General features: G+C 39.5%; 1 protein-coding gene across 1 annotated transcript; it reads left to right on the top strand.

Annotated features, from left to right (window-relative positions):
* Positions 1-9,632: 9,632 nt before the first annotated feature.
* LOC135468687 (lysosome-associated membrane glycoprotein 5-like) lies at positions 9,633-22,679 on the top strand. Its single transcript, XM_064747073.1, has 7 exons — positions 9,633-9,820; positions 15,212-15,409; positions 18,035-18,150; positions 19,681-19,827; positions 20,021-20,126; positions 20,827-21,006; positions 21,373-22,679. The coding sequence occupies exons 1-7, from the start codon at positions 9,766-9,768 to the stop codon at positions 21,534-21,536; spliced, it is 966 nt and encodes a 321-aa protein (XP_064603143.1). The 5' UTR covers positions 9,633-9,765; the 3' UTR covers positions 21,537-22,679.
* The last annotated feature ends 1,880 nt before the right edge of the window (positions 22,680-24,559 follow it).

Raw genomic sequence — 24,559 nt, 5'->3', positions numbered from 1 at the left:
CCCGGGCTCTACCCGCTGTCCTCCCACCATAATGTTTGCCACAGTAGTAAGTGGAATATCCTTTGAGCATATATGGCGTGAAACGCCAGCCATACAGATAAATAAAAAATTTATAAGAGTGTAAAAACATTCATATCCCATTGGTTGTTTCTTATATATTTGTTGTTTTTTTAATATATGTAAAAAAAAGTTAGTTAAACGCCTAGGATCTATTCTGGTGCTATATAATACTTATTCCATATGAACACGCTGTTATTTTCATTAACTGGCATCAGGAGATCGGATATACGCTAACTCAATATTCCGTGAGGGAATACATATTACATTCGTCTACTGACACAGACTGACAAATAACCGGTATGTAGTAAATGATCTTTTCCCACTGGCATATTTTGCGGATGGTCGTGGGTTTCCCACGCGTTCTGACCGGTTCACCCCCCTCCCCCACATCCCCTCTCCACGACAATGCTGGGCACCGTCGAATATAAAGTGAACTATTCTTGAGTCGTAAACAAAGAGTCAGATAAATAAATCAACTATAGGCATATTCTGGGTCGGGCCTTTCCAACATCATTAAAAATTGTTGAATGCTTCACTTCCGTCCTTAATGTTTCCGTCCTAATATCGTGCTTTATATGCTTTCTTAGGTCTTTGGTGGTTTGTGTTGTACATCGTTTAAATTGGCCTTGCGATTATTGACCTGGAATATCGGTTGACTGCTGGCATACGAATGTCTGTTTCGACTTTAACAATAGCACGTGTTGGTGCCTCACTTGGCGATCAGCACCAAGAGGTTATAGCAGGGAAACAGGTCTGGTTGGCTGGATGTCAGTATAATGTGACTGGATGGGGTGTCACGTCTGGTGTCTTCAGCATGATAGTGGCGGCAGCACTTTGCCGCAAGAAAGCACAGTCTATATACACACCTAATGATTTTTCGTCGTCAGATAACTGAAACAGTGTTAAGTACGACGTAAAACGCCAAGCATACATACACATATATACATGTAAGCCAGTGCATATTCCATTTCGATGACATATGCGAGATTCCTGAGTAACATACGAGTATACGTACTCCGATCCCTTACTGATATTCCAACCGTTCCTGTCCTTGCAAACGGTTTCAGAATTGTTCCAGATTGGTTAAATGTTATATCGGTCGGTAGGTTGGTTGCTTTATGAAGTTGATATACGTATTTTTGCCTATCAGTTCATTGACTTGTTGTTTGTGTCTTTTCTTTTACCTTATTCGTTCACTGACTTATTTGGTTCTGTGACTAATGGCCTGACTGACTTTCTGGTCGATCATTCTATTGGGTTGTTTTTTTTTTTTGGGTTGCTTATTGGTGGATTGATTTAGTGGAGGGTTGATTTTATCGATGGGTTGCTTTATTGGTGAATTTATTTAGCGAAGGATTGATTTATTGAGGATTAATTTATTGAGTATTGATTTATTGGTGGAGTAGTTGGCATATTCACCTAAGCACAAAATATCCCACCGATATGGAAAAGAGTGTGTCTTGGGTACCTATAGAAACGCCAAAGGGGGGGGGGGCACAAGGGGGGGTTGTTGAGGTTCACAGTCCTTTACACCATGGACATTGTAGCAATTAGTATTACGCTCACTGACACAGCGTGCAGAATCTTAGATATGCCTTGGACTGGAATGATTGACTGATTCTTGTTTAAAGCCATATATACTCGGGAAGTAGTATTATGGGTGGAGGAAACCAGCGTGCAGGGGGATAAACCACCGACATTTGGGAAGTTACTCACAAACTTTCCCATATGTGACCTACAGATATTCACTCCATATTGTCTTCTCGGACAATATCTTGTCTTAGACTGCGTGAACGAGAGCATCGCCGACCGCTTATCCACGGATTTACACATGCAGTGAGACATGAGTCTACAAAATTTCTGCCCAAGGCTAGGTTTGAACCTGCATCACCTGTGTCCTAGCCATTGAAACGCAAGTACCTTAACCACTGGAACTCCGACCTGTTTCCTGAAATATTTATTAATCAATGCGCTACTATTTCTTCATTAATTTATTGGAGGATAGCATTATTAGTTGATGGGTTTATTATTTAGCTGATACAACAGTTCATCGAATTTTTGGGTGGCGGATTCATTTCTTGGTTTGATTTAATAAATGGTTAAATCACTTGTTTATAGCGTGATCGGCTGATTTGTTGACCCACTGATGTTTTCGTTGAATAACTTGTCACACTTATGTTATGAAACGCTATGGGTTGGTTTATTTATTTGGCTGTTGTGATGACAATTTTCATATATACACAGAGGTGTTGATGAAATATTATGAACACTATAACCTACTTCGGGGCGATTTCATTCTTTCCTTGTATGCTTTTTTCATAATTCATCGGTTGCTTGACCTATACACGTGTTAACTGCATAATGGAACTCCATGTTGTATAGTGGTCAAATAAATCACAAAACTGCCAAGAAAACCAGAGCTATTAGCGAAATTATCCAAGTCTTTTCATGGCCAAACTGTGACCAATGCTTCAATTGTTGTCCACAGAAAAAGTGATATTGATTTTTATATATATCACAAAAGAGATAAGCGAAACCTGAGTGTTGGGAGGGGGGAGGGGCGTCATTGTCAGTCTTCTGACGTTCTACTCGCCACACGGTCGAGTAGGTCAGATTGCCCCATGCCCCGCATTGATTCTGTAGGAAAGTATTAGAGAACCAAAAAAACAGTCACCTGCTCCATCTGCGATACGGCGGATCTGTTTTCATGCTGGATGGCGGATGAAGATTTATAGCCAGCAATCATTTGGTCCACACTAATGGTTTCCCCATGTCACTGTGACATGTGACACTATGCACTGTTTTCAAGACACTTTCGATTGGCTAGATGGTTAACCTGCATGAGTCAGTACGTCCGTCATCCTTCCGACTAAATATATCTAAACGATCTTCAATCAATCCATTATTATACAGGATATTAATATATTGATTTGGTTATTCCGTAAATATCTTACTCCTCAATTAAGAATATTAAATTTAAATGAGGACGAATATAGGGTAGAAGAAAATAGTCAAAGCTCGAAGCTCCTGGCAAACCTCATGATACAAAACCACTATAGGGTATGAGACTCCAGTTTCATTAGTCAAAAGCGTGGTGATCTGAAGTCAGTTTGTTTTCTTCCTTGAAGCTGCTGAGTTTGAAGCTGCTTTGAACAGTGTCTTGGTCATATCTCGGCGGTATCTCCTTTGAAGCAGAGCAAATCAGATGCCGACATGTTTAACGTGCTGCCTCAGTGCCTCACTTTAAAGTGCTGCCTCACTGAAGACACCAAAAACGGTGACCAAATCATTACCATATACTGACACCGGCCCGACCAGTATACGTGGCCTATTATTTTTACGCTTGGTACCAGGTGAGGAAATACTAAGGCTGTATACCACTTTTAAAGCCCCCAGATATGCATGTTTGTATAAAGTAATGCAGTCTAGACGCTTCAGCTGTTTGTAAGTAAACAATGCAGCAGAGGGTGGCTCAGCCAGCATTTAACCCACATGTCTATAGCAGGAAACATGGATAAATATACTTGAATTCTTAGGCTATGAATTAATGATATTCTAATCAGAATCAACTAAATTACAGCGGGTTTGATCATATCATGTTATAACTATGAAGATAAAAGGAATCCTCAAAACATCTTCTAGGCAAAAATAATATTTCAGTTTCATCAGTAATAGATGCCATGAACGAGATTGGAGTCCGCCAGATATGTAATGTATTATATACACACTAACATTGTTTAAAGCAATTCTCATATCACTACCATATATAGAGATTATCAGTACACCTTGCTGGGGGACGATTCCACAAAGACATTTCTGACTTATGCCAAAATTTAAAAAACTCTTCACAATGCTTAGTTTTTGGTATCAGAAGTTGAAATTTCGACACATTTTGTCTTAACATAACATTGATGAGGGTACAAAATTTTAATTTCTAAAACCCAAAAATAATTTTGACTTATGTCCGAAATAGCGTTGTGAAATCGGCCCCAGATCTGCAGCGTTGTATCTCTCAAGTTCCCTGCGCCAACGCAACCACAGAGAACGCGTTGATTACTGATAATCTATTTATCATATACCGTCTAAAAAAGCTATTTTGGGACATTAAAATCCAGGTATGTACCTCGTACACTGCGTAGTATCTGGTACCGTGATGGCCTGCACGACGCTTCCAAACCATTACGCGCTCGTGGAGTTAATTCAGTTAAGTACAGCGTATTTCAATAGTTCACAACCGTAGTCCATATGAAGGGGGAAAAAAGAGAAAAAAGAAGAAACACAAAGTCGTGTAAAACCATGAAAATTTTATTGTTAAAAGATCCATTACGTGTAATTGTGCTTTTAAAAGAATTTTTCCATCAACGTACAACCAATTTTGGATAAACCAAAAATCTAAACTTCATCTAGATTGCGACTGACCAGTGGCATCAAGTGGTACATTTTGAAATAGAGTATAGTCCAGATTTGTATGCGCCAAAAAATTGACCTGCTTTACAAATGAACATGTAGCTTCAATAATTTACAAAATTAGTGAGTTGCACGCCGGTATAATGACAGAAAATCTTTCAAAACTTCTGAAGTTTCTGCATCGGAAAGTTCGTTATCAAAGTTAATGGCTATCGGAACTTTGGCAGAAAGTGGAATGTGTACTTTAAGAAGGATGCTCCCTTGAAAATTCCTGCAGCTGTAACTCAGCGAGTGTCATGGTTCACGCTGTGTGTGAAATTTTGTGAAAAATAAAGGCATCGTTCTGCCATCGAGAAGTATTGGATGGGAGACACGAGTCCATTTCTTTGGATGTACTTTGCTGGTTGGACAGGTCTACCCTTGAGGTGGAAGTCTGGTGCATTTAAAATGATGTGACTCATTATTTTGCCTGCATATCGGTACTGTGAGAAGCGACAGCGAAATTGTTGATGCTTACAACATTTTTGTGACCAGTGAGTTAGTATGTCAGCATGAAGGAGTCGAGTACACGCAGTTTTACTAGTATCAGGCTATGGTTCGTTAAACGGTCAGGTAAGTTAGGTTTTTTTGCCATAGTCTTCATTATGGATTTCAGAGTTATGGATTTTCTTACTGGCTGACATTTATACCTTACACTACTGGAAGCTTTTCTCCTGTAGTTGATGCCGAGGTAAAACGGCGATAATCACAATTGTGCAGATGGTTTGAACGGTAAATCTGGCCTGAAATGACAGCTGTATGCGCCACGGAATGGAATCTGGTCATGCCAAAAAATCACGAAGCAGACGACACAAGAAGACGACGCAAATAATTATTATGAACAGTTTGCCTGTGATAATGGCATGCAGACAGTGTAGAAAATTAAACATTTTCAGCGGTTTTAAGGACAGTTCATGTAAGGACATGTTCATGTAAGTAGGTCAGCACTCCATGGAAATTCCAGTTTAGAAAGACAGGGCTTTCCCAGCCAGAGGTCACCCAGTGCGAAATAGTTCGGCGCAAATGCAAATGCAGTACAAATGTTCAGAGGATGGTGATACGGAAAAATATCAGTCGAATCAGGCGGATAACACGCATAGGTATATGATAAATAACTTTACAACAAGTTGAGAGAGGTATAGCTGATAATAGCAGCTTTTACTGAATTGTTTCATGTCAATGTTCAATAAATACGACGACGATATGGCGTTTTGAGTAGTTCTAGATCAGAGACGTCTATAATACATTGCATTTAGCACCACTGCATTTTTAATTTTTTACCTGATTCTGGTTAAACCATGGTGCAAAGGATCGTGTAAAGTTGCAACTTGTTCCGAATTTTCATATACAGTTACCGTACCGTACCGTAACAAGAGGCAGGATTTCCCCTGGCTAAGTGTAAATATTTGCAAACATTTGCAAACTGTCGTCGCTGCTCTAGTTTTAATCTCCATGCTGATGTTCTATGTATTCGCTACCATTGCTTGTTAAGTAAAACAACAAAATACACCAGTCAAGTCCAACCTATATCGAAGCACAGATTTATACATGCCCTAAACCATGAAAATTTCGTCCAGCAAAAGAAACTGCCTGTAATAAACGTTAAATATCACAAGAACAAACAGCTTAACGCTAGAATGGATTTTATGATTCCAAAAGGATTCCCAGTTTGAATCCGTTATAAACGTTCTCCGCCCGACGGCGCTGGCCGAAGTGGATTCATTATTCTCCGTAAAGGTACTGGGTTACCATAGTTTGTCACCCATGCTTTCGGCTTCGTTTCTGCCAATTTCCGCTTCTGTTCGTGAAGCACTTGCTTCAGTGATTGAACCTTTTCCCGTATGGATGGTCTCCCTTGTTTGACAGTTCGCTCCCGAAACACTGGCGCGGCTGAGGCAGATTCCTTCCCCATTGAAACAGAGACGCCGGTTTTCTGGTCCGACTCACCTGTGTCGTTTGTAACCTGGGGCTTGTTGGGAGCCACGGGTCTCTCAGGATAATCCCTAGTAATTATCTGATATCCGATACTATTATAGCTCCTGGGGACAGCACACGGGAAGTGTTGACACCTCATGTTTTTGATACCCGAGTCATAGGCGCACTGGTTTGGCAGACCGCGGCTTTGCCGCAGGTCAATTACGGTGTCCTCGTCGAGTAGATTAACCTGTTCAGTGAACCCATCGTCTGTTGTCTTTGTGGGCTTAAACACAGAATTTTGTGTATTTGAAGATGACTTGTGATTACCGGGCAATGCAATGGCTGATTTTGGTATAGAAGGTTCCTCAGGAGTACTGAAATATTCCAGGCAATGGTCGCCACCATCAAGGTTAAACCCTATCAATGTGTTTTTCAACTCGGCAATTTCCGTTATCAGCTTGCCATTCTGTAATCGATAATCCACCTCAATCTCTATTAACCGTTTATTTAAGAATTTCTCCTCGGCATTGTTTCTTTGCCTCATCTTCAGCGTTGGTGGTATAGCTCGTGCGCTGCTCATCTTATTCTCTGTAGTCCTCAACCACTAATCCTATAGTTCGGCTCTAATTTCATTTTTTCTCAAAATGATATACTGTGTACGCATACTTATGCTTAGAATAGGCTCAGAATACTGTCCATTCGTAGCAGGTCGATGAAAGTGTCACTCCTCTGAGCCGAAAGTTGTTGCTTGGACAAACATTATCCCACAATCAGGTACAAGAACCAATTTCTTGGAAGCTCGTCCTATTCTTCCTTTCTCATTCAGTTTAGTGCAATATGACAGTTCCGATTGTTGTTTGCTCACCACGATCCTGAATGATATTCCAGAGATCGAAAGAAAGACAGCTTTCCCGTATCGATAGACAAACGTCCTGGAGAAGTTTGCTTGCTTAGTTAGTAGTTTGTATATTCTGTTAAGTCACCGAAATTAAACAAGATCATTGCGACACATCAGGGAATTCTGCTCCTGATAGACTTGTCCGCTAAAAATGTAAACGATTCCGAATCCAGAAATTTTCGCAGTAATCAGGGTAAAGCAGCCGTGTCTATGACAATATGAGGCGTGCAGGACGGCCTGCAATGAATAACAAACTGGCAAGTAGTGACAGATACGCCGTTTCCTTCGTCAACACTAAAGCTGTCTCAAGAGCCCTTGTTCACATCGAACTCCAATCCAGACCACTCATAAATTTCCACCCAGCCTGTTTACTTTGATCCAACGTCTGCGGCCTCGGCTCCTCAATGTTCTACGGCGCGCCATGCCAAACAGACTGTCGTAAATTGCGTCCATTTACCGCTCTCTTGGTGTCAAATCAGGTTCGATCAATGGCACAAGCTCAGTGGCTGTGAAAAGCTTCCAGAGGAACAAACGCTTCGTCCGTGATATCCATTTTCTGTAGACTACATTGGTGTTTATTTAATTGAGTAAAGCTGGGGCGCAGTTGTGGCTCGCTAGTATATCAGATCGCTGTTAGAACTCAATTTGGTAGTGACAAAGGCTAATTCAAGGAATAGAGTCTTTTGTACATAGTCTTTGTGTGGGGTGCATAGCTAAAGCTAAGCGCAGCCTTTATACACCATGAATAGTATCTGAATGAGAACAATTAAGGGCATTCCGGTATGCCAACATTAACCGGTAAATAAATACGCACGTATTACTATGTTCAAATATTTTCTTCACACTTAAAAGACCTACAGAGTACACGTCATATATACGGGAGCTTATAGAAGCATATCTATATGCATATAGCTATACATACATTAATATTCCTGTGAGTTCATATAGACGGTGTGTCCATAATCCGTTTAATCCGGGGCTATAAAGGGACTGTATATGCATCGCGTTGAATACAATTGTCACTCTGGAGATATGAACGGTGCGCTTAAGATGAAACTCATACCTTTGAATGGATACTCAATAAATTTACACGGGAGGGAAGCCGTGCGAAACATGCGAAAAGACTGAAGAATTACAAAAGTTCATAATGTCGTTAATCTAAGTATATTGCGCTTTGACTGAAGCTGTTCATTGTCCGATGTGCATTTATGTATAAGAGAACACAAGACATAAGCATCAAATTCCAAAAAGGAAGCCTATCACGAATATCCAAATCTAGAACTGAGACATAAAATATGGTCTCAAATGCTACACTGAGATAGTGTACTCAGTGTACATTCACGAACAGACAAAATCCTAGATCTCGTTAATCAAAAAAATTCCATTTCTCGTGATTCTCGTTACTCCTAGGATGAAATTTGACTTTGGACATTGTGTTACCGGGTGAATTGTGATCTAAACATCTAAATCAATGACCATATTAACTGGACAGATGTGTGATTAGGCGGTCCTCTGTTGACCCTATAACAGACGTGCTGGATGGGAAATAGTCTGTGGGGATTCTTGGAATTATAAGGAATCTAAATATTTGACTGAATTGAGAAGATCCTGATCGGTGGGGTATTCCATGTCAGTAAGCCACTGAGCGATCGTGGTTGGAAAGATGAACAAGCATATCAAATGGTCTATTAGCTGTTAATCAGCCATATTCAATATGTATATAGTGTCATTTCAAAAATCGTTCGACGCCCCGTACGCCCCCGCAATTTAACCAGAGTAGCCTCCCTTGCAGGCCAAAGCGTGCAACATTCAGCCGGAAATCTCGTTAAACCCTTCAACTTTTTCCGGTAGAGTTGTGAGCGAGTTCTGAACAGCTGTTACCGGCGCACTGTAAGAGAAATGAGGCTGTGTGGGAAACGCGGTGAAGAATTACTGAGGACATTAGCCCGCTATTCTTATTGATCGATAAGCATGTGAAAGGTTTCATGTCACCTCATTGCCAGTGAAACATATTGACCCAAAGATACTCCACACTGCAGGAGCCCTCGTAACTGCCCTCAGCTACGAAATGTAGTCCCACAAACATAACCGGCATGACAGCTTAACAATTAACCCTAGTTTGGTTTTCTGCAATATCCTGTGTTTTCATTTGAAAAATTTCCGCTTTGACTTTCCAAAATGAACTGTTTGGATTTGGTTGAAACGCATGCAGGTCCACTGTGCAGCAGAGTTTTCATTATTGACACACAGGCTGACCTGCGTGGAGAGTATAATCTCTCATCTTGCAGCTGCCTCAGCGACCAATCATACAGAAGAGCAGCTCTCATGTATATTGTGGTATTTTCCACCGGACGGTCCACATAAGGTTTATACGTTCGGATCTTACTTGGCAAAAGTCTGAGTGGACAGTGTCCGTCGTGACAGGCCATCAGCGGTTTACAACAATGGCCGTTTGGCCCGGCATTGCCTGTTTACTGGGCCTAATATGTATCGCAATAGGTAAGTTCAAATTTCACACTAGCGTAAATATTTAAACCTTGCTGAATCTGAAAAACAAAGTCGATCTTAACTTCAGACTGTCATATGTATGTGAGAAGATATAATATTTTTATTTCTAGATCATCTGTGTCTGTATTGGGCAGATGAATATAACGCATTTCCGCTAACAAGTAAAACATATGGCGCTTGAAACCCTAAAGGATTCCAGATGATAACCGACACCTAATAGGGAAAATCAAATCAGACTCAATTAACAGACTGAAAGAAAAAGCAGGAGAGAAGCCATTGTTTCTCAGAAATACCAAGAATCAAAGCTTTTTTCTCTCTGACAATTCACGTCTTTTTTGTCTTCGATTTTTTCTTCTCGTTAAGTGTGCTCCATGGCTATATATAGGCCATTGTTTTAGCGGCGTACCGGATAGAGCCCAATACCATTATTCCGTGTTCCACCTGTTGAGGCGTAGAGCAGCGGGCTGAATTGTCCTGGTCGTTAAGTTGAATCTAACCAGCTGACCGAGTTAATGGCCGCAGACTGAAAGGCTGCTGGAATTAGGACCAGTTTGCGTCATACCACTCCACGTGTGAACTTATGGCCTTTCCTGTGAAGACACTCAATATGGCTTATTCCAAGGGTTCCACAGAGTAGGCCTATAGGTGTTAAATTATAGTGTCTTACCATTCAAGACAGATGTTAGAATCCAGTTTCCATTTGACCCTTTCTTAAGATGTTGGGCTATGTCTACATACCCAGCTGTAATTATTTTGAAATTTATCTACGGTGTTCTTGAAAATGACGTCATTAAAAAGTTCCTGGAAAATAAATAAGCTGATAAATCGCATTGACACCATCGCTTTTTTCCCCCAATCTGCAATCATAATAGGGCCTATCGACCAGATTATATTGCTAACGTCCTACGCCTTTATCGCTTATCTGTGACACCTAAACAAAATCAACCCGTTTCCAAGGATATATTTTATTTGCATCAATACGCGACAGTACAAGCCACGTGACTTCTAACATCACGTAAGATCACGTAATGCAGGTTTCAGTCCACAGCAAACTGACATTTTCTGTCTATATCTACAATGCCAAAGAGTCGTAAACTACAATGCCAAACAATCGTTCAGTACAAAGCCAGAGTCGTAAACTACAGTGCCAAACAATTGTACAGTACAATACCATAAAATCGTAAAATACAACTCCATAAATTGTATAATACAATGCAATAAAATCGTACAATTCACCGCCATGTGTTACAACACAATGCCATAAAATGTTATTGGCTCAGTCGGACAATCCTTCTAGTCACACCATACCACCACCACTGCTTACATAATAGCAGGACTGTTCTCATTTCCAAAGCTCCTGTGCCATCCGGCATGAAGAGGTGAAAGGTGCATGTAAGGGAGCGGTGCCGTTTTTAATAATTAATGCTTCTCTTGATTGATGGACAGTGCAATAACACACAGCAATATGATGCCCTTATAGAAATTGCCGTTTAGCGTGTATAGATTGGAATTCCCCACCCAGGATTGGATTAATACTGTCCATCGCATGGTATTGGGTCCGTTGTGAAGAATTTTGCCCGGAAATTGAAATACTGAAATTTTTTACCTTTTAATCCCTTCATATGGCGCCTTTTCCATTACCAAACGTACGAGCCTCAGATATTTTGGGATAAGCCATCTAAATTATAAAGATTTTACTGGAAGTAAGAAAGAGTATTTCTATTGGAAAAAGCTGTTAAGGTGTCGAAAGACTTTGGCTGCCTGCGCTGTCGTGTAGGCCTGTATTCGCCATGCTGTGTACAGATTTGTTCGGCGTTTTTCTTACGTATGTTGGACAGATGGTTTTGTAGCCTAAGATTACAATACTCGCCGAAGTAGATATAAATATGTTGACTTGACTTTGCAAGTTATTTAGTGTTTGTGTCATGTGGTACCCGCCTGCTGCGTTTTCATTTATTCTAGTGCAGTAACGAAGACATCAATAGCATGATCGAGAGAGTTTTACAAGCTTCTCGCTAATATCTATTTATTTATTTATTGGAATGATTTTTACGCCATACTGAAGAAATTAAGTTGATCAGTTAAAATATTTGTTTAAACGACTTTTATTTATTTATTTATTTATTTATTTATTTATAAATTTATTAATTGTGTGATCATTCTTTATCACCATACTCAAGAATTGTTTACTTACGGACTATTAGTTTAATAGGTCCTTATGAATAATTCCGTATATCCATTGATACGTATCAAACCGTTGTCCTCGCTGTCAATATATGTAGTGTTATATATTGCGATTTATTATTTAGTTAGAGGTCGAATATCGATATTTTCTTCTCAGATTTACAGGTAAAATTACATACTGTAATCGTTGTTGCTACACCTTTGCTATGACTCGACAAGGTCTACCTGCATCTCATGTACATGGAATATTTAACCAATATTTATTTATTTATTTGATTGGTGTTTTACGCCGTACTCAAGAATATTTCACTTATACGACGGCGGCCAGTATTATGGTGGGAGGAAGCCGGGCAGCGCTCGGGGGAAACCCACAACAATCCGCAGGTTGCTGGAAGACCTTCCCGCGTACGGCCGGAGAGGAAGCCAGGGTGAGCTGGACATGAACTCACGGCGACCGAGAGAGGCTCCTGGGTCAAAAGGCTGCGCTGGCGCGCTAACCAACTTATCCACGGTGGCCGCCCTTGTATTTGACATGCACATGTTATTTTCTATGAAAGATTGCACTCCGCTTATTTTTAGCACATTTTAAGTCTGCATATAACTGTTGGCGAATTATTTTTATATGTATTGCAATTACGTTTATACCAACATGGGTTTTTTCTGTATTGGTATGCACCTGAATTGATTCCAAAGGTAAACAACAAAGTTGCTCATATCTGCGCCGACGTGATGCTGAATAGAATCTTATCTCTAACATATTAACACATTTTTATTTCACTAATGAAAGAAGGCCGTTTCGATCACTTGTGAACTGGGTTTATTTAGGGACAAGATCGAAAACACGTGACTCTCCTTTGGCAAATTAAATTAGTTTCAGAACGATTAATGAATATTAATTGCCTCAAATGCGAATTTAAATACATAATCCAGATGCTTTTTAAATTCTATACGCACAGGTTTGAAACGAAGCTTCAGCATAGAATGTCGTGATTCGACAGGTCTATATACATATTAAGGTTATAACACGGAACAAAATAAAGTAGGCCTACAGCACGTAACAGATGTTTTTGAAAAACATACCACACATATACCATAATCATACTGGCATATCGAATTTGTTTTAAGTATATGTATGCCTTTTCTCCTTTTTCTTTTTCTGGGAAAAACAACGCCACAGTGCAAACAGTGTAACAAATGTTAGAGGGAAGAGAACAGAGGCAGCCAAACAACAGCTGTGTTGATCCTGATAGGTCATAATTGTACTGTATCTACCAGGTCACGTGATTGTCTCTAGCGGGTCGCTCACGTGTTGGTGGTACTTGTAATTAATTAAGCTTAACACTTTTGTCGGCCATTCAAAAGATTCTCTTGTAACAACTCATATCACACTGTCGTCGCTCTTCTGGTTTTTCTCACTACGCTGTACGTCTTAATTATTTTGTACATCTTAATTATATCATATACATAACCTATTCATTTAAGTTTCCTTGAAGACGCCTTGCCGCTTTTCTTTTCACACAACTGTTTTACAGATAATGTCATAATAGCATCATTGCCCTTATCGATGAAAAGAGCTTTGACACGTTGATATCAGTAACTGATCATCGATAACGCCATTCTGTAATTGAACCACCGACCTGTTTACGATAGCATTGATATCAGGTTAGAGAAAGTTTCTTGCATTACGGGGGCCTTTGGTCAATGCGGAGAGTCCGCAATTATCAGAAGACCAGAGTTAATCGCGTCTGGCCGGAGGGATCATCCGTCTTGCTAACCGTAACCCTGAGGTGCCATGCTCTTTGTGGCTTAAATAACTACTTAGATGATCGGTGATAGAATCCAATCGTGCCCTGGGGATTTGTAGCGAACGTACACAGAAATTCCATTCCAGTGGTGACGGGTTGAGAGGAAGAGCCAATCATTATCGGTACTGGAGACGTTAAGCGATTTTTATGAGAGTGACGCACAGTTTCTTGCAGAAGGCGCAAAAGTTCTTCGCCCGCAGTAATCACACGAGAGCAGATATATGAATTTCGTTATATAATGCCAAGACATCGTGTATGACTTTCTCCCTTGTTGAGCGGGCAGAACTTATGACTGAAAAGTTAGACTTTTAAGTACGACGTAAAAACGCAGTCATACATACAAACATCCCTTGGTCTGGGAAGATTCCCTGGTTTATCACCGGTACCTTTTTACACACAGCTATATGAGACAATAAATCAATGCCGAGAACTTGTGCATACAAACATAACACAACATATACATTTTGTTAGCAAAAATATCGATCAAAACATCTTTTTTTCCCTCTGTCTTCTTTTTTAGTATTTTTTAGTATTTTTTCTGACGCATAATTCAACAGAAGTTGTATCCTTTTGGCGCGTGAAACCGAGGCTACTTTGAGACCTCACTGTGGTCTTCCACTTCGATAGTTTTTGAAAACTACGTCACCGTATTTTACAGTCAACTCAGAATACCGGAGGAAAGGCAGAAGTTTCGATCTGTTTTGTGGAGAATAGCATGACATGTGTATCAGGGTCGACATCTGTATGCGCTTTATTTGACATGCGCGGCTTTACAAAACAAACAATTCCATATTGGGGCCTTATTATTAACAACTGATTCCTCCAAATCATGACGTCCCTCTCTTGAGTATGCAAACATTCAATAATGCTTCATATCGGTGCGTGGCTTCTTCTCCGGCCGTACATAGGAAGGTCTGCGGACGGTTGTGGGTTTCCATCTGGCTCTAAACGGTTTCCTCCCACCATAATACTGACCGCCGTCGTATAAGTGAGTACGGCGTAAAACACCAATCAAATAAGTGCATGAATTAATATCGGAGCGTTAGTACGGGCCATAGTCATGCATGGTTTTCAAAGTGTCCTGCGTAAACCACCGACCTATGGCAAGTTGCTGACGAACTTACACACAAGAGAGGTACAGATATGAACACCATATTGGTGGGAGACAAGTAGTTATCAACGAACGTTAGACTGTGCAAGGGGCCACATGAGTTTCGACAACCACTTATGTACATATTCCCTCTCCAAGGACGCACTCATCATGGATTTGAACACATATGTAGGTTCTATTGGATATTATAACATTACCGAAACATTTTTGGAATCTTCCTTTTTTTTTTAGTATGCAAAAACATTTGTATGACCAGTTTTTGTGTGCTCTTGTGTTTTATAGTTTGTGCACCAGCCACAGAGGCTGCCAATGCAAGTACCACCAATGCGGCTGACGCAAACACGACCACCGCTACAGTGGTGATTGAGGCGGCGGATGGCAATACAACCACAGCGGCGGATGCAGCTACAAATACAACCACAGCGGCGGATGCCGCTACAAATACGACGGAATCTGCAGGCGAAACTACCACATCAGCAGGTATATGCGTCTGTCCATGTCACACATCCATTATCCAAATGATGTAAGCTGCCATAAAGGATAACAAGTCGAGCGATCGTTGTGTAAACTATTCGTTAATGAAACATCTAACCATGTTAGAAAAGTCAAATGTGTAAAGTGCAACATACTGGAAGCTAAATAAAAACTTTTCTGGTGAACAAAATGTAACGTTATCTAGAGTGAAGGAAAATGACGTGTTATTTGTATATATGAACACTAATAGTTAAAGCGTAATTGAGACACCTGTTCCGATCAAGGCCTACTAAAATACTTACATGGTACGCTGTTTGTATACTTATGCCCCTAGAAAATTCCTTGCATCGGAAAACTGCGGAAATCGGAAATAGCCTCTATTTACATGAATCCGTCCTAATTTCCTAATTTATGTACTTCTTTTATTCTTTAGTGGTTTGTCATGAAAGTTGGTGATGAAATTGGTTTTGTATTCACTGAAACGTATCGTTCGTTATAGTCCAGGATTGGTATACGAATGAAGTCTCTGTAGAATTACAGTGGCATCCAGTGTGCAAACGTCCAAACTATAGCATCTATTACTATCTATTACTCGGCATTTCTGAATAAAAGCTTTGAAATGTCTACACAAGTAATTATAACGATTTTCTGAAAACCTCAAACATACAAAGACAGCTAGAGAGACGTATGCCTTCATGCCAATGAATTCATTATCTAGATACAGTGTCGACCATTGTCCTACATCAAGATTACAGGGTGAAAAGGCGATATTGCTGTTTCGAGTTTTTTTTAGGTCTGTTCCTGTTCAAAATTATGGAAACTAATAGTGTGAACTCAGATAGCAATAATGAAATGAGGGTTTAAATCCTAGAGATAGTTTTAAGCAGTTTTGCTCCTAAATGCATTTGGCCGATCGCGAACCACAGAGTAGGCCTGCATTAATTCAAATATCGATTTTAGAGGCAATGCAGGCTTTGTCTGGAATGTAGCTTACGTAAATACGAGAACATAAAATCTATATTTTGGTATTTCATTTTTTGGGGTGTGCACATTTTCTTTATAAAGGTCAGTAGGCATTCTCGTTCTGATAATACATTTTTAGCATATAAAACAGGTATAATAATTTCGCTTTCCTGTTGACCATGGGGGTGTACAAGAAGAGGAAAATTAAGATATATATATATATATATATATATATATATATATATATATATATATATATATATATATATATATATATATATATATATATATATATATATATATATATATATATAGCCTTTAGAAGATATGAAGAAGTAATCAATAAGACTGTTAGAGCTTGTCAGTATATGCGTGCATAGCCTGTAACAGGTGGTTATTAATCTAAAGGCAGACAGAGGAACAGATCAATTCATAAATGTTTATTTAGATCGGGGATTGCATGGAGAAAATGCAAATGCCTTTCCCCAACATCTATATTCCTGGATAGAAAATATCCAGACATTAACTGCAGATTGAGATTTACAAAAAGTATTAAAAAAATTCTTGTCATTTTGACATGTCTTCTACATTATGTCCGATGTTGATGTAACCATTTGATCACAATAGTCTATGGACAATAGCGTACACAATTCCAAAGAAAACAAAAGAATCATTAATATCACTAGAAAGACTATTAAACTACACGTTTAAAATGCCTTTATTGAGATTTCTTTTTAGTGAATTAAACTCATTCAGATATTTTGATTGTGATGAATATTTTCTTAACCATATTAACGATGTATGTCACTCGATCCGTCACACAACTATTTCTACGCCTTTATGTTTAGGCCTGAAAATAGTTCTGAAAATAGGCCTGAAAAACTTTTCTCATGCCATGTGTGCCTCTTTACGAAAAACCAAACCTGACATTAAATGCCTGCTCTAAGGCCAGAGAAAAGCCATTGTGACGTAACTGGTGGCATACATTATCAATGTGCTGTATAAAGCCCACTTAGCAATCCAGACATGTCACTGCATTTAATCAAAATTAAAATTAATTAAAAATAAATAAATATGTAAGACATTTTCAGAAACAATTATTAATGGTCTTTCTATTAAAGCAGATTTTCTTTTTTTCTTCCCTTTTAAGGCCTAATAAAAACATCTGTCTTATCATGACCTCAGCTCTGAAGTTATAGCCATGTCCCGATGACTTCTTTTTGAAAATGCTTCTCCATAGATTTTTATGAGGGTGCTGTTTTTGCGTGGAGCTGAAAGAAAACAAGTATATAGTGGTACAGAGTTGACCTTGGTTACTACTTACTTCCCCTCTTTACGTGGCTCGATCCTAATTTCGTACCCTAGTACTCACTTATTTCTCACTCACTTACTAGTGGTTTGTGTGGAAAGTGGGTTAAGAAATTGGTCTTACTATTGTTGATCAATATGCTTTGATGAATGATCTACGAATGTCTCTTATGACGCTTATATTTATTTATATATTTCATTGGTTTTCTACGCAGTACTCCACAATAGTTCACTTAAACAGCGGCGGCCAGCATTATGGCGGAAGGAAACCATGACGTTTATAGATTCAGCAGAAACTATTGCTGAAATTAGCCTCAGTTTCAACTACGAAATTTTTTCTTCGCTTACATTCCCTACCAGGTGTGACAACAGATGAAGCATTATATGTGATCAAACACAACGACGAGGTCTGTATGTTGGCCACGATGAACACGACTATCCGGATCTCGTATGAGGCTACCGGAGAGCTTAATCAGGTGAGAGGTGGAGTCCTACATAGTCTTGACTGAGTGATAGTGGAATTGGCCGTAATCTGACTGAAATCTCAAATTGCGATTTTAACACTAACCTGTTGTATAAAGAAGTTTTGCACTGGCTGCCATTTTGGATCTTTAAAAGACGGAGTCAGATTATACCATAGACTTTAAAAATGGTACTTCCAAGGTGCTGCCTCGCTTGACACTCATCACTGAGAGAGGTTAGAATGACGAAATAAGTGTGATTGACAGGTCCGTTTTTACAGGCAAAAAAAAAAATGTCACAAAATATTTTTATCCCGGGTTCCAAGCAAACCTCAGAACACCTTTCTAAACTCAACAGAACTATCAGAATCAGGGAAAAGTTAGCCATGGAGGAAATTTGTGGTCATTTAGTGTGTAATACCCCAAACATACACAGATACATACTAACAAACAAATTTCATGGTCTAGTGCACACTGTGAAAGGCACAGGCCAAGGTAGATACTGCCATTCCTTTGTTAGAGATCCAACATGGCCGCGAGAGCAAGTTATACATATAATGTAAACGTCTGGCATATATGGGCAGTCGTGTTATTTTGCTGGCCTGCAAAAAAATAATATGGAATACAACCCGTCATCCCACGCAGTCGATGACTACAAATAAAACAGAGGGAACATCAACATATTCTCATGTAGTACTCTTTAGGACCGTTTTAGGATTCTCTCCAGAAGTTGATTTTTTTTTTTTTTTTTTTTTTTGATTGGTGTTTTACGCCGTACTCAAGAATATTTCACTTATACGACGGCGGCCAGCATTATGGTGGGTGGAAACCGGGCATAGCCCGGGGGAAACCCACGACCATCCGCAGGTTGCTGGCAGACCTTCCCACTTACGGCCGGAGAGGAAGCCAGCATGAGCGACCGCATTGGTGAGAGGCTCCTGGGTCATTACGCTGCGCTAGGGCGCTAACCGACTGAGCCACGGAGGCCCCCTCCAGAAGTTGATGAAAGGTCGATATTTATACAACAAAGGTTACAACTCGACCAGATCTCCAGACAACACAAAGACCACTTTCCCGTCGTCGAGAAAAAAGGTTGACAAATACCGTCGCTTTATTCAGTCGTAGTTCCGCATGTTTTAATGGATGTCGCGTTCAACTTAAACTACCGTAGACCATGGCATCGTTTAAGCGGTTGCCATTTCCTTACATGTACGACGACGCACGTCTGCTCTTCGGACCGCACACGATTTACTTTTCAGAGAAACTTTTCAGAGGAATTTTAGTAGCTCATTCACAGGATAAATTGACTTGCAAAATTATCCTATCCAAATTCAACACCTCTTTTTAATATCTTCAACTGAAAGGTTGTCTTATTCCGTAAGATAAGTACAGACAATGATGACTTCGCTCTGATTGCTTTGATTAATGTGATTTACGTTCTTTGTTTCAGGTGTAAGACTAGCGTTCTTATTCTGTTAGCCTATAGTAATTTTTGTCGATATGTGATTGAGATGAAAACTGAAGATTTGTTTTCTTTTCCGACAGAGCATCGCTAACACTGTCCCGGTTGTGATTGGTACGGACGCGGACCCTTTCGAGAGCAAGTGTGCTGAGAATGAAATGGACACTGCCAGTCTCGTTTTAACCTGGGCTATGGGAACATTCCGACTGCTGCTTAACTTTACTGTACAGGTATTTTCCGAGTTATCGCCATTTGAAGAAGAACTGGAGTTCTATAAAATTAAACCTTGTAAACGTACCTCCTTCTAAACCTCTGGTGGATTTTCACGAATCGTGGAAGATTGGAGACAATATTTAGTCTGGATCATACAGATCATAATTAAAATCTGTACCTCATCATAATTAAAATCTCCTCTTGTTTTAGGATATGGAAGGGGAAGTGAACAGCACAGAAAAGGCCTGGGCGATGACAGGGTTAGAGTTCACCTACGACAAATCAGACCAGCTGTACTTCCCTGACGCTGCTGTTGGTAAGTGTTCAGTCCTCGGTCAAATCTCAGTATCACGTCCGCGCTTGCATGACGAAGGCCACCAGTCTGTACCTGGACAAAATCTACCATTAGTCTTTCAGTGGTGTCAGGAAGAAAATGTTGATATTCCACAGATTCCAAGCACGAAATCATAAATATAAGAATTACAACATAGCTAGTAACACTAGAGCGGCGACGACAGTGTGATAGTTGGTAAATGGACACATGTAGCAAGTCAAATCCGGGCTCTTTTCAGTTTAGGGTTTTATTCTATCTGCTCATGTAAATTCTTAAATAGTAGATATGTAAATGCAAAAAAGAGAAAAAAAACCCAACCCTCTTAAATGAACAATTATTCAAAATTACAGGTATTTTAAACGTAAGACTTTCATATATTTTTTCATATATTTGATATCGTACATTTCAGATATGCCCCCACTCCCCCAGCTAAATTTGTTGTTGTTTCACTCTAAAGGTAAATTAATTTAAACAGGAAAGAATGATACTATACATAAAACGTCTGCAATTAAAATGTTTTGTTTTAGGAAGTTTAAAGTTTGTACCTGATTCTATTCTGTGGAACAATGTACCAACTACAATTTGAGTTTTTTTCCTGTTCTGAGATTGGTTTTAAGCACTTGGCATTTCATGACATATATTTGGGTCAATTTAAAAAATTTGGTTAATGTTATATTTTCAGCCGAGAAGTTGACGGTAACCAAGGACAACATTACTCTGTACCAAACACCTCTGGGTCAGTCATATTTATGTACCGCTGGGGACGAGATTCTGGTGGGCGAGATTGAAAAAGGCGCCGCCATTACCTTCACAGAAATTGAACTTCAACCCTTTGCCGTAACAAACGGAAAGTTTGGTGAACGTGAGTGTTTTGCAGATCGCTTAAAATCGTAACCACGATATAGAAATATATAAAGCTTTGTTGCGCACTCGCTTGCTCTGATGGTAAAAATCAGATGGTTAACCAATGAGGTCACGTGTTCGAATCCATCTCTCGCTGCTTGTTGTTTGAAGTCAGGAAGCCTTCCAGGCATTGACCACCGTCATATAAGTGGAAAAGGCTTAAAGCTACGCCGTAAAGCACCAGTGCCACTTTACGTGCTTGTACCAGTGCGTGCTTGGTCTAACGTTCCTGTTGTTGAGGTTTTTGCTTGTTTTTTTTTTTTAATTAATAACTGAAAATAAGACCAAATGCAGTAGTTGAAAATCTACACGTGATCTGTTCCAGACAATGTCTGCAATGTTGACGAGGAGCTAGAGAAGATGAAGGATGAAAGCTGGTTGGTTCCAGTCGTTGTGGCTGGATGTTTGGCATTCATCATCATAGTGCTTATAACTGTATACGTCATTTCACGGAACATAAAGAGGTCTGGATATAGAAACATGGAGTGATCATCTGGGGCGATTCGGAAGTACTCTACCCACACGTTACATCAGTAAAAGCCGAAGTCTGCAACAGTCAGTTTGCTTGCTTCTTTCAATCTAAATATAGCTCAGTTGATACTATAAAGATCTATAAAAAAAATATATAATCAAAAATGTATCTATTCGCCGCTAAGGAAACGTTCTATCACTGTTGCAATTTACAGGCAAAATGAAATTTTAGTTTTGGAGTTAAGAAATAAAGAAATATATGCAACATGTTTTCCTGGACGCTTAAACATATGAAGAAGACAGGACCGCATGTTGTATTTTACAGGCAGACTGAATGTTAATTTTGGATTTATGAAATAGAGAAAATCCAACATGTTATAATTATTGCTAAGACATATATAGAAGACATAGCCCTATCTCCTATATTATTAACTATTGGCCAGGTCAGATGTATTGTACCTGTACCAGATGGAGATTTTCTATCACGAGAGCTACTGAATTCCACAAAAATTAAGGATTGCTCTTATTTTGGATAACTCTAACATGTGTACACAATGTACGTACTAGAGTAGGGCATCGGTATCGGTTCCAGTTCATAAAAATGTTTGTATCGGCATGTTCGATTTCCCTGGTTATATTGCTATCTTTAAATATTAGAACCATCTTCAGAGAGATCTCCATGGGTTTTTATTCACCCAAATGTTGTTGTCATGACATTTTTTGTTTTCTCTGTATTCAGATTGTCATCTATTATCTTTCAGAACTTCATAAGAAAAGTTTACAAAACAGCAAATTAAATGAATAGAAAAAAAGGCAAGGCTCAATGCCAAGCTCAGTATTCATACATTTTGAGTACCGATGAGTTAGAGTGATCTGTGAAGAACATGGCGAACAATGATCCTATACCGATCATTGAATTATCTGTGCAATATAGAAATAATGAATACTATGTAGTGAAAAGAAAATAATCTATTTTCATATACAGCTGTGTTGTAAATATAATGCCTCGTGTCCATTCAAGGGTAAGTGCTAATCCCGACCTTTAATTGTTGAGGTTGCTGTGTTGGCATCCGTTATATAGATGTGATAAGGAGAAGGGGATGCTGCATTATTGTCGCGTTTAGTCTTCCACTGCATGGGTCTGTCTATATATATAGCTAGAGGGGGGGAGGGGAGGGGGGGATATATATATATATATATATATATTTACGTTTGTTGTACATGTATATTTACATCTCACTTGCCCGACTTTCAGTGTAATATATTTCATGGCGCCTACAACTCTTCAGTTACAGTTAACGTTCTCCGTGCGCTCCATGTACAAGTATCACTGGCACGTGCAGATAGCAGTGTTAACAGAATTCCTTCGTGCTCGATGTGCTTCCTTCATACATTATTGCGACTGATCCGATGTGGTTCCTGCATATAAAATTGCGAACTCTCTAGCACTCATTCGTGGACGTTGCCTTAGGAGATTGATGGTAACGTGAGGCTCACTTGAAAAAATCATGAATTTCAACAGTTGTACCATATGGTAACGTTGTTGGCCAAAAGCCAAGGCGTTGCGAAAACTTTAAATGGCACAAAATGGTGAAAGAGTGACGGCAGATTTCCACCGCTCCGCTTTACATGTATACTCTGGCGAAGCTCGCATCTCTAAAAAGCACCAACGTGGGAAGCAGTCCTTTTAATCTTATATAATATTGTCCCAAACTCAATCCGGTTAGCCGCGCAACCACAGTAGCTTTCTTGCCATGGAAGTTTAGTCTGGTGCTCTGTTAGACAACGCCCGACTGTCTAATAGCACAGTTGATTATCATGAACGCAAGACCACAATTCATGATACGATGGGTAGCAGCAGGGCATCGGAGACCCAGCCGGTAATTCTGTTCGACATTTTTTTATTCCAGCTGGTCCTGGACTATGATTTTCGTCGTCCTACTACAAGTTATAAGGAATGTTACTTCATGTTTCTTTAACTCCGTTGACCTACGTTATTTTAATTAACAGTGGAAGAATTGCCACTTCCTGCTTTTGTTGGCTTATGCACGTCTGGGTCGGATATTATGACAATGGAGTCTTACCACTTCATACCGTACTGAGAGTGAGGTTTTAAGTCTCATGCCTTAACCACTTTCTTCTATTTCTGAGCTTTTGACTGTTTTGTCTTTGAAAGTATCTAATGCGTTTCTTTCATTAAAAATTTCTTTTTTAGTTTATCTTCAGTTAGCTAACTAAGGAATATTTTAAGTTAGCGTCTTCGAACTCAACATTAAATGTAACCTTTAAGACAAATTATTGGTAATGAATTATATATTTCAATGTGTTATGGTGTAATTTACTCTTGCTCATTGCACAAGTGTTGGTATGTATATCGTGGCTTCAATACTTTTGCTTAGTTACTATACAAGTCTGAGACAATAAATGGTTGTGGATACAAAATAACTTGTGTTTTGACTCATCCTTGTTACACCAAAAATAACCATGGACTGTTGTCTTGTCAGTGGGGTTCTTGAAGTTAAAGGTGGTGTTTCGCAAACATTTTGAGGCGGTTCTGTTTTGTACCTCACATCTGCGATGTCAAGATGAAGTGCAAGAACACTAAGGTTTTATTTACTATGCGGATTTTCACAGGCACATTCGGGTAAAGAACTGGCCCTAGACGAACGAGGTCACGTACTGGAACGTCATCTACTGGGATGTCATTTAAATGCTCTAAAGCCGAAAGACGGCTCCTCGATCGCGTATTGAAGATAACGTATTGTTAGAATCTTGACTATGTTACATCGACTATACTCTGAAACACGAACTGGGCTTAAATGCAGAACTATACCAAAATATATTTCTCCTCCTCCTTTCAAGGCTAAATAAGAAGGGTGATTCTAGATTCTCAACAATTCAATCTTCGCTCTCTGTACGCCTGCGATTAAGATTCTCCTTTGCTTCTGGTCTTTCGGATTTCCCATCATACACATTTCCCTGTTGGACAGCAGGAATTGACACTGTTCCACAACAACAAAAATTCACAATAGTCCAGTTTA

The sequence above is a fragment of the Liolophura sinensis genome, chromosome 6, assembly GCF_032854445.1.
Source record: "Liolophura sinensis isolate JHLJ2023 chromosome 6, CUHK_Ljap_v2, whole genome shotgun sequence".
Classification (NCBI taxonomy): domain Eukaryota; kingdom Metazoa; phylum Mollusca; class Polyplacophora; order Chitonida; family Chitonidae; genus Liolophura; species Liolophura sinensis.
This window is presented reverse-complemented; position numbering and strand designations above follow the sequence as displayed.